The sequence below is a fragment of the Schistocerca serialis genome, chromosome 3 (assembly GCF_023864345.2).
Source record: "Schistocerca serialis cubense isolate TAMUIC-IGC-003099 chromosome 3, iqSchSeri2.2, whole genome shotgun sequence".
Classification (NCBI taxonomy): domain Eukaryota; kingdom Metazoa; phylum Arthropoda; class Insecta; order Orthoptera; family Acrididae; genus Schistocerca; species Schistocerca serialis.
The window spans coordinates 782,471,274-782,490,020 of record NC_064640.1 but is presented as its reverse complement, the minus strand read 5'-3'; the positions used below and the strand labels follow the sequence as shown (position 1 = coordinate 782,490,020).

The 18,747-nt window shown below is 38.6% G+C and overlaps 1 protein-coding gene across 4 annotated transcripts in view; it reads left to right on the top strand.

Moving 5' to 3' along the window:
* LOC126470625 (histone-arginine methyltransferase CARMER) overlaps window positions 1-11,651 on the top strand; it is a 98,050-nt gene extending 86,399 nt beyond the window's left edge. For all 4 annotated transcript variants that reach the window (XM_050098591.1, XM_050098589.1, XM_050098590.1 and 1 more), the window contains exons 11-12: window positions 6,332-6,465; window positions 10,869-11,651. In XM_050098591.1, the coding sequence (XP_049954548.1) occupies window positions 6,332-6,465; window positions 10,869-10,985 (251 nt within the window). In that variant the 3' untranslated portion in view covers window positions 10,986-11,651. The remainder of the gene's footprint in view (window positions 1-6,331; window positions 6,466-10,868) is intronic.
* Window positions 11,652-18,747: the final 7,096 nt, after the last annotated feature.

Below are 18,747 nucleotides of genomic sequence, written 5' to 3'. Positions count from 1 at the left end.
CCTACAACTTATATATTATTTATTTATGAAAAATGAAAGTAAATTAATGTAAAACTTACGACACTAAGAATCGAAAGTCAAAAACTGATTTTTGAAATCTGTTTACACATTGCATTTATTCGGTACAGTGCCGCAGTAATGTTTATAAAGTATGCTTAATATGCATAAAAGAATTATCAAAATGATATTCACTAAAGATCACATTCATTTTGTGTTTGAATCATCATCATCATCATCGTCATTATCATCGCCATTGGTTGAGGGCATGGTATTGATCACTACTTCATTGAGACCATTTCTGTTATTCCATACTGTGTCCAATACTCTTGCTTCAGCTGCTGCCCTTTCCTGCAGTAACTGAGAGGGAAGAGCATTAACAAGATTCTGCACCTTTCCTTTAGCATTTCACCAGTGACATTATTCTCCCTGAAATTGTTTTGTTTTGGCCCATTCCAAGTCTGTCGGATTTAGATCACAGTTGTAGGGTGGTAAACAGTCTACTTTGTGGCCTCTGTGGACAGTGATTTTATTCACAACATAAATGTTAGTTTTCCTTTACTTTAGATAACAGTTGAGCCTTCCTCGTTGAGTCTTTGCAGTCTATTTTTTTGTCTCAGAACCACTCTAACATTATAATCCTAAGATCATATTTATTGGGTGTTCTCTCAACCTGCCTTCTGTGGTATGGTGCATTATCCATCGCAATTACGGAATTGGATGGAATATTAGGAGCCACCATATCTGCAAACCATTTTTCAAAAGTAGTGGCATTTGTTTGTCCTAGGTAGTTACCCACAGTTGACTTTGCCAACAACTAAAGATGTGATTTCGTGATAAATCTGTTCTTGAATCCCACACTAGCAAGAGTCAACTTCTTTGAGGTACTACCCTACCAATAACACCTTCTGCATGCCAATATTTGCCAAAAGTCATGTTGTTGTCAGTCCACGACTCGTCCAAGAACATCATCTGATGGTTTTCATTGCTACCAGCAAACACGAATGCCAAGACACGATGTCAGGAAGCTTCAGTAATACAGCTCATATGTTACACATGCAACACCAAACAAAACCCATTTATTTCAATACTTTTGTGAGTGAGTGAAGTAGTCCCCACCTCCAACCAATCTTCTTTCACAAAACTGGCAAAAGCTTCCGCAAGCTGGGCACAATGTGTTTCATGTTGTAGAATTTCTCCAGAGTGTTTTGCATGACCTGCCTATTGAAATAACCTGTTTCGTGCATGACATATCCACATGTTGCCCTAAGCAAAAGGTGGTATACTTACCAGATTGTTGGACCACAATGAAAGGATGTCAAAAGTAAAGATTTAACACAGCTGTATGTGCACTGCACTTAATCACTTAGTGTGAGGAATGTTGGGAGTAGTGGATAAGAGATTTCTGTACATTCACTCCCACACCACGTGCCAAAACTATGGTGTGTTTACAGTAATCCTCTATATATGCAATTGAAATAGGTTTAGAAATAATACACATTTATTATACATGACTAAAGCAATTTTACAGATTTGCTGTAGCTATATTAGTTGATATATTGTAACAGGGCTCTATGCGTGCCTACACATGCATGCACCCTGCTGGTTCTGTAGAAATCAAGTCTTCAATCAGTTTCTTCTGACATTTGATGCAGCATTTCCCTACAAATCTGTTCAAAAGCACTGTTGTTGCAAGTTCACAAATATGGTAGGTTTATTGGTGGAGACTGTGTGAACACTGAATCTTTCATATAACCCCACACACACAAGGAAAAAATCGCATGGAGTTAGGTTAAGAGAGTGCAGAAGCTATGACATGAATTGCTGATCATTTACACCACGACATTCTCAGATTCCCATTTAAGAATTCATGAACATCATAATGGAAGTGGAGTGGAACACCATCCTGTTGGTAGATGGCACTGTCAGTTTCCATTTGTGGCATGAGTCAGTTTTCTGACATGCCTAGATACATGATTCTTGTAACAGTCTTTTCGCAGAAGAAAACAGGACCATAAACTGTAAACTGAGAGACTCCACAGAACACATTAACTTTTGTTAAATCGTGAATGTGCTGCATGTTAGTGTGGGAGTTCGTTCACTGTCCCCAGAGTTGCATGTCATGCCTGTTCCCTGTGCAATTCATAAAAAATGTTACTTGATCAATGAAGATGAGTTTCTCACAAAACTTGTCCTCTGCCATAAGCTGTTGCAACTCTGTCAAAAATTGAAATCTCTGACTTTGGTGTTACCTTAAGATCTTCAAAACATTTGCTTGTTGTATGTTCTGCTCTCTGCTTGCTCTGTTTATCGACTTCTGTTGGCTGCGTGTGAAACACACATGCACACAGTCAACTGTTTGTTCACTTGTTACTGGTTGACTCATTGATTTCACCTTGCAGAGCCATCCTGAAGCTTTCAACTGCGCATACCATTGGCAGTAATGGTAGGGGCAGGGGCAGGGAGCGGCCTCCCCCCCCCCCCCCCCCCCCACCGAAATAATTAACAGCAGATAGCTCTGAGGGGTCATTGTGACTCTGGACGAGGAAACCTTGAAGAAGTGGACGAAAATGATGTAAATTTGCGATCACTGTTAAGATACAGAGCCAGCAGTGGAGATCATATTCTTAAAGACCAATTAATGACCAGTGATGGGAAGACAATGTATACAAGTTCTTTAATTCAAAATGAACTTATTAACACAGTTGATCACTTAATACAATTAAAAGTTGTAGAAATGCCAGAAAGTCTGTTTTTTTTAATTCTGTTTTAGCAGATGACACCACTGACATCTGTCAAATTGAACAATTTTCTCTGTGTACATTATGTAGAGGAGCAAGCTTTCAAAATCTGAGTAGATCTCCTGGCATTCGTCCCCATTTATGATGGCACTGGAGCAGGTTTGGATGACACAATATTGAAGACCTTGTCAGCATTAGGTCTTGACCTAAACAAAATGAGGCCAAAAGTATGATGTTGCTGCCACAATGTGTGGGCAAGTCAGAGGTGTACAAGCTTCCATCACAGAAAAGCTATCGTTGGCCCTATATACACATTGTTCTTCAGACACTCTGAATTTGTGTGTCGGATGCAAGCAAAATACCCTCTATAAGAAACTGTATGGGTGTCATAAAATAAAGTACTGAGCTGTGCCTTCCTACCCATTGGGATTCGCACAGTAAAATAAGTTTCTTCTTTTGTTCTGGACAACATTCATAAATCATTGATTTCAATATTTCTGTTCTTTTGGCTGACAAATGAAAGAATCCCCAGACTTATATTTGGAGCCTATCTTTCTCTCCCTTTGCTAAATAATAGAATTAAGTGACACGGCATCTAAGGCCCTCACTCTAAGTAGAGCTATTAGTCAATTTACATTTCTTGTTAATTTTTTTGTTTTGATCCAGGTGTTGTCAATCACCCCTAACTTATCTGAGCAGCTTGAAAACAAAAATATTGATCTTCCCCAGGCCTTGACTAATGTTATGAGTATCTTACAACTTCTGTCAAAGGAAAGGGCAAATGCAGATGACTCATTTAAAGCCTTGTATAATGAAGTGAAGACATTCACTGGCCGAACTTGACATTAAGGAAGAGATTCGAAGAATTTGTTGCCTTCAGTCAGCATATAACAATGTCCCTTACACCACAGAAGAAGAATACTACCGACAAGCTGTTTATGTGCCATACCTGCACGATTTTTGTAACTCACATAAAGAATGCTTTGAATCTCTCAAGGAAAGAGTTGCACCCGTACAAAACATTCTTCCATAGTTTTGTATTACAACAGATTTCTGTTCATTGGATGCTGCTTTTAATTTCTACGAAGAAGATTTGTCACATAAAGATATTGCACAAAGTGAGTTTATGTTGTGGAGAGAATAGTAGAGTCAGGAAAATCCTTCTAATCTTCGAAAAACAGCTATGAGTTATCTTGAAAGACGTGACAAGACAGTTTTCCCCAACATTTATATCCTTCTGAAATCACTCGCAGTTCTTCCCATTTCTGTCGCAACTGTAGAGTGAACTTTATCCAGTCTGAGAAGATTGAAGACTTACCTAAGGAGCAGTACATCTGAAAGTAGCCTTAACGAGCTTGCTTTACTTCCTGTCCACAGAGACATTATAGTTAGTGATGATGAGGTTCTTGATAAGTTTCTAAGTGTACCAAGAAACCTGGATGTTGTTTTGTAAACATTGTTCTATGTAAAAAGTGAAGTTCCTTGTCAGTTCGATAAACAATTAATAAAAAGATTGTTACTGCATTGTCATTTGTCCAACAGTCAGTTTAATAACCAATCTTGTAAGGGCTGTCAAAAACAATTTCTTGGTGAGATAGCTCCTGACTTTTTGTATTCAGTTATCAAATACTTGATTGTAAAGTAGACAAGAGACATTCGAAATTTGCTTATGACTTCCTCAGAAAGTTTTTAATCTAAGTCCAGCCCTCTGATTTTAATTCATTCAATATTATTTCTTGTTGACATTGATGTGTTCTCCTGTGAATCCATTTTTGAACCTAACATTTTCTCTTATTCCCCACCCCCCTTCATTTTTGTGTTACGTCTCAACTGTTATTAATGAATAATAATGCAATGACAGTAGCGACTGCTCTGGTTTTTAAGCACCATTGCACTTCTGTAAGAAGCACTAGCTGAAAGTTCATGAAATTAGCTTGTCCCAGTGACTTGAAGAAGCAAACTTGAATAAGTTCTTGTGTCAATGTAAACGCCTCAGAAATATTGAAAAATTTCCACTACCAGTCACAATAAAAGATTATTTATTCATCAGTCGAATTAAGTCGGGTGATCCTGAGGGAATTAGATTAGGAAATGAGACACTTAAAGTAGTAAGGGAGTTTTGCTATTTGGGGAGCAAAATAACTGATGATGGTCGAAGTAGAGAGGATATAAAATGTAGACTGGCAATGGCAAGGAAAGCGTTTCTGAAGAAGAGAAATTTGTTAACATCGAGTATTGATTTAAGTGTCAGGAAGTCATTTCTGAAAGTATTTGTATGGAGTGTAGCCATGTATCGAAGTGAAACATGGACGATAAATAGTTTAGACAAGAAGAGAATAGAAGCTTTTGAAATGTGGTGCTACAGAAGAATGCTGAAGATTAGATAGGTAGATCACATAACTAATGAGGTGGTTTTGAATAGAATTGGGGAGAAGAGGAGTTTGTGCCACAACTTGACTAGAAGGAGGGATCGGTTGGTAGGACATGTTCTGAGGCATCAAGGGATCACCAATTTAGTACTGGAGGGCAGCATGGTGGGTAAAAATTGTTGAGGGAGACCAAGAGATGAATACATTAAGCAGATTCAGAAGGATGTAGGCTGCAGTAGGTACTGGGAGATGAAGAAGCTTGCACAGGATATAGTAGCATGGAGAACTGCATCAAACCAGTCTCAGGGCTGAAGACCACAACAACAACATTCATCACATGACTGGTTTCGGGCTTGTGCCTATCCTCAGGTGTTTATACATTCATGTACATGTTTATATTGCTGGAGATCACTGTATAAATACAAAGAAAATTATTTGCTGGTGACTAAACAGATACAAGTGGAACAATTGTAAGTGGCATTACAGATATGTTTTTGACAAATGCTGCCTTGCCACTTACAATTGTTCCACTTGTATCTGTTTAGTCACCAGCAAATAATTTTCTTTGTATTTATACAGTGATCTCCAGCAATATAAACATGTACATGAATGTATAAACACCTGATGGTGGGCACAAGCCCTAAACCGGTCATGTGACAAATAATCTTTTATTGTGACTGGTAGTGGAAATTTTTCTACACCTTATAAAGGAACAGTCACAGAGCTCAACAGTATCCACTATGGATAAAATTCACCTCGGAAATTGCTTGCAGAAGCTAATCATTAGTTAGTGGATGCAAGCCTTTCAATGCATACAATCATGCTTGACATCTATGGGCATCTCAATGCGGGCAGCACTCTGCAACAAGTGAATATCTTTCAACTAGTGCTGATTTTCTCTGCTTCTGGCAGCACCAGCAAAATCGTCAAATTATCATGGACAAACAGTACTTGGCCTGTATGGTAGTGTCTGACTGTTATGTTATCCAGAATGCAGAAAATTCTTCCTGTCATTCATTATTGTAGCAATGATGCAACTAATCTGCATGATCTAGTGTTTCCTTCCAGGTTATTTAATTTGGAACCAGCTGCTGTTTTATGTGCTGTAACATAGCTTTATATAACCAGTGTGTTTTTCTTTTTAATTTTGCATGAAATATGCTAAAGATAGCTGTGCAATACAAATTAAATTCGAAGTGTTTCATTACATTTCAATTCATGCAGATGGTCAACCGAATATTCACCCAGGATCCATTTCAAGTACTGGACGTCAACGAGTATGTGCAGGAACTGCTACATCTACCCAGGCTGCCCAGTTGATAGGTGGTGGAATATCACCAACGTTATTTACATCACCGGTTAGTAATTCTGTATTTAGAAGTGTGTGTGTGTGTGTGTGTGTGTGTGTGTGTGTGTGTGTGTGTGTTTCAGAAAGGCAGTGATAGGTTAGGAGCGTAGTAGCGTATTTATTCTGTGACCATACAATTATAGTTTTATGTACCACAGTAGTAACGATTGTTGCTGAAAGTATGTGTCTGCAATAAATTAGGTTCCTGCTACTGGTCTTACAGGCAACTAGTGATTGTTGTTGACTTTGTACTCAAGTCAAAGATAATGTTAAATGTTGTGTGGCATTGTCAGTTTGATTAATTGCCCTTCTCCCACGGTAGGAGACAGTATTACTTTAAGCGACTTCATATTGCAGATATTCATAGCTCTTGCTTCTTTCTCATGCAGAGACTGTGATTAAAGTTTGCACTTAAGTCGCAAACAGAGATTTTTTGCAAGTTGTCTGAACAGGTTGGTTTTATTTAACAATTTGCGTACTTCGCAAATGAAATGAAGATGTAATTGTTATTAAAATTGGGGAATGAATTCTTCAATATCCTTGCAGGAGTTTACTGTTTTTGTTTTGTAACAAAAGTTCAAACTAAACTAACAGTTATCAGTGGGAACAGGAACATGTTATTACCTGTCCCAGGAAATTTGAAGGCCTGGCCAGGGAGAGGAGGTAGTAACAGCATACTTTCTAATAAAACTGGAGTGCTTCTACGCACTACACATCTGTGTGCTAATGCCCTGTATAACATAATGATTAAACGCTGAATATCACTTTCATTCAACAATGTTCCTTGCGAGCTTGGTATCACATATTCAGTGCCATATTTATGAATTCAGTTTTGTCAAAAAGGGCTGCCAGCTACTTTATTTTTGATTATTCATTTTTCATAAAAATCTGTAATAGTATGTCTTTTCTAAAACTGTGTGTTGTTTTTAGACTTATTTATTATGATGTCTTATAAAACGGAATCCCATAGGCAGGACTTTGAGTTTCCTCGCTAGCCTGTGTGACAAAAGCTGTTAACTTTCTCATAGTTGATGTTTTGTGATATTGTTCACCATATCACAACATTGCTTTCTAACAAGACATTTATCCATCAGATATTTTATTGCGTGCTCTTTCTTTATTTCTTTGCCTTTTTGGGGTAGTATTTGAATCCCATTCCCCTCACCACCATCTTTTCCTGCTGAAATTTGTGCATCGACTTTCTCAGCATTAACAAATTGCTTGCACCTTTTGTCGTCTTTTCCCTCATCAGAAATTTAATGATAGCAGCTAGCTGTAGTGGCAGCCTACAAAGGAGAGCATTTTCTATCATTTTACTTACTTGCACATGGGAATTGAAGCAATCTTTTCATCTTTGATATTTCCTGAACTATTTAAGACATTGTAATTCTGTTTTCACCCAGATGAATTGTAAAATTTAATTAACTTAAAACAGATACTAATCTGACATGCATACATGTGGTTGGACTGACACACCAACTGGAAGCTAAATACATGGCATCTTAGGATGATTCACCATTTGACTGTAGTAACAGTTCTGCTCTTGTTTCTGCAGAGCTTTGAAAGAAACGTGAACATCATAATTGAATGATTTCGTAAAACATACTATAACATGGCATCATAAGTTTAATGTTGAGATTAACACTCCCATTACAAAGTTACATCAGTAACAGCAACAAAAATGAAATTGTGAAAGAATGTGGTCATGAACACTTCCTTAAAATTTCATTTATGTCAGATGTTTGAAATGCCCACCATCTATTGCAATACTTGTTAGCAGTTGTTACTGCAAGGGTGTCTGAATGGACCAAAGAGATTCCATAAACATCATAGCATGTGCTGCACAGTATGAAGTTTTAAATCCTCTTGAATCGCCAGGACTTCTGCGTAGATGTTATCTTTCAGTTTTGCCCAGAGAAAAAGTTCAGTGGAGAAAAGTTCTGTGGCATCAAATCAAATAAACAAACAAACAAGCAGGCCAACTGACAATATCTTTACATCCTATCCAGCGAGCAGGAAACAGCTGGGCTAGAGCGTTCTGAAAAATAAGCAAGTAGTGAGCTGGGCAGCTATTGTGTTGGTACCACATACATCTACATATTTCGAGTGGTACTTCCTCTGGGAGAGCTGGCAGCACTTTGCTAAGAAATGGTGTGTGTCATATTTTACCTGTTAGGTTTCTTCAATGAAGTACAGACCAGTCAAATAGTCTTCAATAACCCATCACCATACTTTCACTCTAAACTGCCTCCAATTTTCAACCTGCCTCAGCTAGTGCGGGTTCTTGGTGATGCAATAATGCATTCAACTCTGCATGATTGTAAATGTAGTTTGATTGGCACAAATAATTCCAAGAAGAAACACGTTGTCCTGATCTTGCTTCAGAACCAAGTGACAGAACTCCATGTGTCTTCCCCCGCCTTGCTTCTTCCCCCGCCTTGCTTCTTCCCCCGCCTTGCTTCTTCCCCCGCCTTGCTTCTTCCCCCGCCTTGCTTCTTATGAGCAAAAACTGCCTGAACATCTATTTTGCTTGATATGCTCATTACAGGCTTATTACATACCCTTTGCAAGGTATTCCAGTGCACTTTCAATACAAACTGTCATTCTTGTTGTACACCTTGTCAGGATACCTTTGTGCATACAGTTCAACTGTTGTCTTCATGTTCCTTCTGCATTCTGTGCATGGTAGTATCATATCCAGTTTCTCTTGATTTGTGAATGAAGCATATTTTTTTAAACCAAACAGCACTCAGCATACATGAATAACACAGACAGAATGAAAGCTACAATTCCTTGGTGCTCCTTTTATACTGGTGTTGCAATGGTACAAAACAGTTTCCTCCTTGTGCAATGTGACATATTTCCCTAAGTGCCTATTAAGAACTTCTTTGTAAGATAACCAGTGGTTTCATGTTCAAAACTGGTAAATTATTTCTAACTATTATAATTACCCTGAAACTAGTAATTTGATTATGAAGTGTAAAATGCCATTGAATTGGTCTGTTTTAGAACTATTACACTAGTGAGGGAAATTACTATAATTTTATTTGAAAAAGCAAAGTTGATGCCACTATCTCTGTACTTAATGTAGCAATGGAAAGAGACTGTGTGTAATTTAGGTGAGGACCTTCGTAAAATTCTTTTGGGTGAAAACAGAATTAATATACCTTAAATGGTTCCAGAAATAGTTGGGTCAGCAGCTTAGCATAGTCACTTTGTATAAGGTAGTGTCTCACTAATCTCAGATAAATTTCAGATTGGTCCAAATTGCTGTGATTGAGTTTGTTGTTCTCATCTCAAAACTCAATAAGAAAATTAATGATACTATTGCATGGAAAAGTGGGTTTCAGGTTGTTTGATCTAAAAGTTCGACATCCCTTGATGTGACTCGTGATAGAGGACTTTACAGAGAGACAGTTGTATCTGTCCATCGGTGTAGCTTATCTGAGAACACAGAATATTCTCTCTCATTATAATCAAAACCATTTGCATAAGTGGAAACAGATTATTTTATTCCAGGAACATTGTGAGCAGTTTCTATGTTTCACATAGGTGTACATTTTTGTTGTTGCTACATGACAACTACAATAATAAATTGGTACAGAATTACCCTAGATTGTGTAGGATCTGATGACTCTTACTGAATTTAATACAAAAATAATTAATGGCATCTCCAATGATATAGTGTCCTTGTATAGAAGACTGGACAAAAATTATGAGATTGGCTGCTGTGATTTGCAAGTTCTTATGGCAAAGGAGGACTAGTGCTTGACATACCTACATGTAAACTTGGTAGTTTCACCCCTGCTGACACAGAGGTTATTTTTGAAACTCACGAGGAGGATTGCATCCACACACATTGTTGGACTGCAAAAGCATTCTGTCCAGTCTGTTGTTCTAAGTTTCAGAGTGGGGTGATCAGCATTGGTGACTGAGTGGGTTTTCATTGTCGTACTCTGCTCGATTTTCTGTGTCAGCCAAACAGTTTGAGGGACACTTTCATTGTGATTATTTGTTACAATTTCCATTCAGTTTTGTGTCCAAAGTAGGCTCTACCAATACTTCCTCCTAGTTTATTTTGCCAACATTCGCTAAGAAACTCTGAATGAACATACGGTTACTGATAATCGCTGTCTGTTCTCCTTACAGTTACTGGACTGCTGCATTCAGGTACCAAGGATCTTTTTGTAGAATTTTTTCACAAATAGTATAAAAACATCACTATGTTAGTGTGTAGTATTATGAAAATTAAGAATATATGTCTTTCAACTTTGTACAAGTGGGACATGAAATGGAAGAAACCTGGATGAATCTGTTTTTTCAATGTTTCGTACTGCTACATGACAATAACAAATAAAATTATTGTGTTTCTCTTTGTAATATTATTATTATTATTATTATTATTATTTTCAGACTCATCAACTAGTCCTCCAGAATACTTCTCATTACCCAGTGAACAACAGTTTAATGATAGGAGACTATGTAACTCCTGGCAGCACAGTGTTGACAGCACAGAGTTACAGACAGTGAGTCCGTGGATATAACAAACAAAACTGAGGTTTTTACTTGCAACTTGTGTGTAGACTTTAAGTGGAAGTACCACTTTTTAAGGGCTGCTAATATTTTATGTAAAGTGGCTTGCTCTCATGTTGTAAATCCGAAGAAAAGTGTTGTCACCTCAACTACCTCTGAGATGAGCTCTGTGTGTGTGCGTGTGTGTGTGTGTGTGTGTGTGTGTGTGTGTGTGTGTGTGTGTTTTGTGTGTTTTGTGTGTGCACACATGCGTGCATGTGCACACATGTGCTGTGCATACTTACGGATTATTTCTCAAAGGATTGAGAAATGTAGGTATCACTACATAACAGACGAAGATTTTACCAAATTTACATAAGAGAAGACTGACTTAGCATGCATAAGTGTAGAAGTATGAAGGATTGTAGAACTGGAGCATGTATTATACAGTTCCATCTTGTATTCAAAAGTAAGTCTTTTACAGCTTCTGTGAAGTATACATTCAGCTGATGCCTGATAAGCATAGATCAGGAGCTACAGTATCTGTGCCTCTTTGTTGTGGTGTCAGTTTTCCTGAGTTGAATGGTGGTGTGTTAGTGACATATAGAATTTAAATGTGTGTGACCAGAAGAAGGAAAATGAACTTCTCAGTTTGGTTGCAATTCCCTCCCCATCCCTGCCCCCCCCCCCCCCCCCCCCCTTCCCCCAAATCCAGTATTCCTATGTGAGTGCTTATTGTTTTAAATGACAATGAATTTAAAATTGGTTTTAATTTATTTTATTTGTATTTTTATAATTGACATTTTTAATGTTTAAAAATGCCTTATTGCTGATAATATGAAGACTTGTACTATGTACGTTTTTTTAAATACATTTTATAGGTTTTAATTCTAAATATTGTAACAATGCCAAGTAATGAAAACCTTGGAACAAATGTGAATGTGTTCGTTTTAGAACATTATGCGAGTGTAGATTTACTATTTTACTTTCAAATCAGGTTTAGAAAAATTTTGATTTTTCCCTCCCCTCTCCTTATCACTAGTTTTTTGTGTTGCTTAAAATTTGTGTGTGATAGACATTACTAGAAACTTACTGTTTGATATTGTGATGTATTTGATGTATTCAATTATATTAGCCCTTCAAGTTGGTAGAGTCTGTGCGCATGCCTAGTGCACTGGTGGTAGTTTATGTCTGGCTGCTAATGAACTTGCTGTAGTTAGGAAATTATTAGTAGGAAAGAAATAAAGGTTTCAGAAATTAACAATATATGTTTGGTATGATTAAAACATTCATTATTATTTAAAATTGGTTTTCTTTATACAATAGCTTGAAAAATATCTTTGAAACAAAGTCCTACACTGCAGTCTCTGCAGCAGAATGCTGTTTCTTGCAGCAAACTGTTCATCTCATTTTAAGCTTGCTCTTATACGGTTTGAAATGCCTTGTTGTGTGTGGGTCAGGCATAACACCTTCTGAAGGGCAATCACACAGAGGTTAAGCTACATTATTCCTGTGAATTTCCAGCAGTTCTGGTGTGAGTAGTAGCCTGAAATTTACATGTACTTCTTCCTTTGTCTTTCCACCGGCTTTATAAAAAATAAAGGCATCATGCTTTATAGTATTGATTAACCTTCTAAACATTTTTATGTACTACTTTACATCTTCTTCCTTCCTTGACAGAAGGTTGTATTTCCAATCTTTCAGATCTACACCACCGATAAAAATATTGTGTTATTTAATGCACTGAGGCTTTTGTACTCTTATGCCTCTTGGGGTTACTGTAGCAACTAAATCTGCAGCATAATGGTTAGTTTCACACGTGATTATTTCACATAAATGTCTTTTTTTTTAATGCTTCTGCTGCAAAATTCACCTATATCACAGGTTCACATTCACCAACAAACAGTGTTTTTAAAGGCAACAGAAGAATAGTTGACTTCTTCCCACATCCAGTCTTCTTCATACTGACATTTTGCACTGGTGCAACTCGTGTGACGTCCTCATGATCCTCAGTTTCTACTTCACGTTTTTTATTGTTTCTTCCAAACTGTCAGTATCATTGTAACCATCAACTGTTGTAACAGACTGCAAATGGCGAGTACACACTCAGAATACTGCCAGTCCAGATGCTCACAGTATGTGAATACATACTCGGGGCACCCAACTTGAAGGGTTAATAAATAAGTTGCATTGTATTCTTTCTTTATTGTTCAGAATATTTCTTTGTTGTGGTGATTAATATGTAACTACACTTGCTATCTTTAATAGATACAAAATATGTGTAAAACTTAGTGCAATGTTGCTGTCATTGTGATTTACACATATTCTGCATGGGAATTTTGTGGATGCTTGCCATACCTTCTGTTGAAGTAGAGAAACATGTTGCAAAAACAGTTTTATAACTGTGAGAGTGGATTGTCACTACACAGTGAAGTTAATAGGTTGTCTGATCTGTATATGAGAATCAAATGCCTATTGGCATGTAGAAAAAGTCAGTTTTTTGCACAGCAGGTGAATAGGCACTTACCCATGAAATATTCAACAGAATAAGTGACTTCATGGGAACAAGACCTTGCTAAGCTTTATTCTGAGAAACTATATTATTGTAGTGTTCATGACTTCACTGTGTCAGTGATTAAACATTTACAATAAGAAGTTGTTTTCACATATTTAAATGATGTGATAATATGGGCACCTCTTTTTTATTTTATTTTTTTGATTGTTTGTGACTTCACTCTTTTAGTGATGAGTATTTTACAGTTGCTTATTGTCTTCATACCTGTAACTGTGTGGAGACTTGTTTGTTTTAGTGATCATGACTTCACTGTTTTTCAGTGATTGTAATTTACAATTCAATGTTGTTTTCAACTCTGTAATAATGTGATATGGGACCAGAAGTTCTCAACTATGTGAAAGTATTGTACTGTTTTCTTTATTTCTGTTTTGAAAAGTCCATTCTGTTGCAGATGAGTGTGATTTAAAAATGGATTTGGTAATAAAATTGTGATTGTCAGGAAAAAATACACCAATTACACTACTTTTAAAAGACTTTCATTTGTAGGCATTAAATACACTTGTTTACTTCCTGTTCTGTGTCTCATTTACTTCTGCCATTTAAAAGCTAAATATTCTGGAATCAGATCTTTGAAACTAAGTAACTGCAGAGAAGAAGAGGGTGGGGAAGGAGAGAGGGAGGGGGGGGGGGGAGAGAGAGAGAGAGAGAGAGAGAGAGAGAGAGAGAGAGAGAGAGAGAGAGAGAGAGAGAGAGTTAGGGGTGTTATTTAAATTAACAGTTTGGTGGCATAAGTCTGTATTTGTTAAGAAATAAGTTTTCTCCTTTGTAATAGTTACTGCCAAACATCAGAGTGTAAAATTTACCAAATTATTGTATAAGCTACTATAAACGTGTTGCAGTTCTTAATATATAAGAGAAGCTGTTGTAACTGCTTCAGGTGGCCACTTATAGATTTCCTTAGTTTACTTAAATAGGTCAGACAGGCATCTGTTAGCACTTCAGATTATCAGATATGAGCATATGTTCCTTCATTGTATGCTTAGTTTCCTGCTTATAGAAGTTAACTTGTATGTGCTATACTGTGCTCTACTGATGGTGCTTCCTACATTTGTTTTGCTATTGAGACACACAGAAATTGGCATTTTCACAGTTGACTGTTTTCAGTAGGAAAGGCTCAAGTGTTTTAGGACAGTGTTTTATTTCCTCAGCTGTTGTTTGCTCAAAACAAGTCTGCACAACTCTCACACAGCTCCAATTGAAAGAGTTTGTTGTTTCTCCAGTCCAATTCAGCTTCAAAGGTAAGTATTTGTTGCAGAGAGAGAGAGAGAGAGTGAGTGAGTGAGTGAGTGAGTGTGTGTGTGTGTGTGTGTGTGTGTGTGTGTGTGTGTGTGTGTGTGTGCGCGTGCGCGCGCGCACATAGGATTATTCTAGAGTGTTAGCAGTGAAAGCATAAAACAAACCTGTGGATACATTGATTATTTACATTTATGTGCTAACATCGGATGAAAATGAAGAGGGATTGGAAAATATATATGGGCAGACTGAGGAAATGAGAAGAAAATGGGAAGGGACAAGTAAGAACTGGAATGATGTGAGACTGTAATAGTATAGTGGGAAAGGGAAGAAGGGACAACACAGTTGGAGACTTTGGACTGGGAAAGACAATTAAAGGGGATAAAAACTGATGTATTCAGTGAAGGTTATACACGTGGAAAGCTCCAGGTGATATTGATAGATATCAAATGGCTTTTATAAAAATAGCATTAAGACAGCAAAAATCTTTCTAGATGGATATGCTAATACAGACAAAATTTACTTGTATGAGATACTAGGACAAGATTGAAGCACATTAAGAAAAGACAACAGATAAAGAAATGAGATGTTGAGAAATTGAAGAATGTGGGACTATAGGAAAGAGTGCAGTCACTAGGTTGAAAATGGGAAAATGACAGTTCAGAATAATACAGAAAACTGTATAGTGAACTAAGAAAGTTTACTGAATATGCTAGAGAGGATTGAATAAGGAAACAATTTGAGGAAATAGAAGAACTGGAAAAGAAAGAAAAATTGGAAGAAATGTACAGAATAGTGACATCTTCAACAAGAATATATGCCAAGAAAGTGAACAAACAAGGGATGTTAAATAAACGTGGGGAAAAGACCATATGTATGGAAAAGGAGAAGAATGTTTGGATAGATTATATGGAAGAGTTATATAGTGCACTGGCAGATAACATCAGAGTAATCTTGGAAGATGAATGGGAACGGAATGACAATAACAGGTCATAAGATCTTGGAATGGGCATTGGAGAAAGAAGTTTAGGAACTCCAGGAGAAGAAAACATTGGACATTGATAGAGTCCCATCTGAGGCACTGAATGTCTTAGGTCCAAATTCAGTAGCCAGGTTGATGGAGGTAAACAGAATGTCTGACAGGAATTTGGTGTGAAGATTTACTTAACACCAATGTAGTATGTTTACTTAGAAAGTGCAATGCAAAATAATGCAAAGACTATAGAACAATTAGTTTCATCAGTCCCATTACAAAGGCTGTAATGTGTCATGCTAAAGAGAACTGCGAAGAAAATGGTTCAAGTACCTGCACATGACCATGACACTGTTGGTGCCTGAGCTGAAAACTCTCCATGTGTGCCAAGGAGTATGTGCCCATAGTGACTGGGGCAAGAGACTCTAAGTAACTGATTCTTAGCCAAGTAGCCATTGCTCAGGCTGGGAGGAGAATACTTCCCCCAATATGTGGTTTGTATAAGGACTGATGGCAGTTTCTTGTTGGCTACAAAGCCCTTATTCTTTGTGGAGAACATAGAAGGAATGCTAGTTTTGATAACAGCATCCCTTGTGATTATCACTCCCCATAATTATCCAATGGTTCAGGGCACCATTTACACTGAGACCTGCTCTTGCAATCTGATGACAAGCTTTGCACCAAATTGGAGTGACAGGGGGCCAAAGGAGAATGGGGTTGCTACTGGGGCCTTCATCTTGGCCTTTGAAGGCAATTCATTGCCTGAAAAGGTCAAGGTGATGGTATACCGATGCTATGTGAAACCATATCCCCCCCAAGCGGTGCCTCGTGCCTCAAGTGTTTGAAATACAGGCATATGTCTTTAGAGTTGCAGTGCTAGCCCCATCTGTAGAGACTGTGGATGACCACTGCATGCGAACTCTCATTGTACCTTTTCCCCATATGTGTCAACTGTGGAAAGCACCATTCATCCTGCTCGCCAGATTGCAACATTTTCCAGAGAGGGAAGAAAATGCAAGAACGTAAGACTCTGGACAAACCAAGAGAGGTAGTACAATCAGCTGCACCCAGCAGTATAACAGTCATCTGCTACAGTTATGACGATGTCGCCCCCTTTGGTGATAGTACTCCTGTCCATTCCGGTGGTTCCTGAGGCCCCAGGTTGCCCCACACAATGGAACCCAGAAACTATGTTTGTTCATGCCATAACCCTTCAACCAGTGGCAGCAGTGACCCTAGGGCATCACCTACCTCTTTGGCCCCTCCATGACCTCACAGTACATCAACAACATTATTCTCAAGCAGAATTGTAGCAGTTTATTCCACCACCTGGCTGAAATAGGACGTTTCTTAAGCACTCCCCCTGTGTTCTGCATTGCCCTTTGTGAATACCAGGGATCTTATATGAATCACGCAATGACAAGGTTTCGGGTGGAGTTTGTACATATGTTCTGGACGCTATATTGTGAACTTACGCCTCTTAACACACCTTTGGAAACTAGCTGTTTGGGTAAGGGCATTTCAGGATATTACCATTTGCAGTGTTTACCTCCGTACCGATGGTGAAGTGTCTCAAAATATATTGTTTGCATTGGTTTCTCAGCTCCCCCCACCTTTAGTAATCTTGGAGGACTTCAGTGCCCAAAACCCTTCACGGGTTGGAATAATGATCACTGGCCACAGTGGAAACTTAGTGGCGCAATGTAACCTTTGCCTCTTGAATATAGGTGCTCCCACACACCTCAGTGAGGTGCACAGAACTTTCTTGGCCATTGACCATTCCGTCTGCAGCCCCTGTCTTCTCCCATACATCCACTATGACCTATGTGGTTGTGATCACTTCCTGATCATCCTGTCCCTACCTCAGCATCACTGCCCTGGGTGCCTGCCCACATGGTCTCTCAACAGTGTTGACTGGGGTGCTTTCCCCTCTGTTGCCCATGGCTGCCCACCACATGGAGATGTCAATGAGGCAGTCCAGAATGCAATTATAGCCATTCTTCTGGTAGCTGATTTAGCGATCCTCTGTTCCTCAAGACTGCCTCGATGGAAGACATTACCTTGGTGGTCGTCAGAAATTACAAATGCCATTAGAGGTTGTAGGCAGGCTTTCCAGTGCCATAAGCGGCATCCATCAGTGGAGCGCCTTATTGCCTTTAAGTGGCTCCATGTCTGGGTCTGCCAACTAATAAAAGGATAGAAGCAAGAATGCTGGAAACAGTTTGTTTCAACCATCAGACCGTGTACCTCTCCTTGGGAATTCTGGGCAAAGATCAGACACCTCTACGGTGTACATGGTACTACCTTGAAGGGTGCTGTCTACACTGGCCTGAATGCCGTCACCGAATATTTTGCTCTGCATTATACTTGAGCCTTTGTGTCGGAGAATTATCAACCTGCCTTTTGTTTCCTAAAACAATGGGTGAAGTGAAAGCAATTATCTTTTACTGTACACCACCTGGAGCCATACAACGCTCTATTCAGTGAGTGGGAATTCTTGTGTCCTAGCCCACTGACCTGATACGGTTCCAGGGCCAAACATCATCCACTACCAAATGCTCAAGCACATATCAGTAGATTGTCAGCTTCATGTCCTTGCCATCTTTGACTGCATCAGGAGCTAGGGCATTTTCCGATCGCATTGGCGATAAAGCATCATCATCCCAGTACTGAAAAAGGGTAAGCATCCGCTAGAGATGGACAGTTATCGCCAAATTAGTCTCATCAGTGTTCTGTGTCAGTTGCTTGAAAGCCAGCAGCTGTATTGGCTCCTTGACTCTCAGGGTCTTCTGGCTCTATCTCAGGGTGACTTTTGCCAAGACCTTGGCCAGTGGCGGGAAGTGGAGAGTGGTCCAGCAGAGATATCAGCCCGCGACCAACGATATCCCGACACTTCGCCTGAAGATGATGGAGACGCGTGCCATCAAAACGTTGCTACGAGATGACGACGCTACTCGGCTGACAACCCATGAAGATTTCATATATGAAATTTGCCGAGA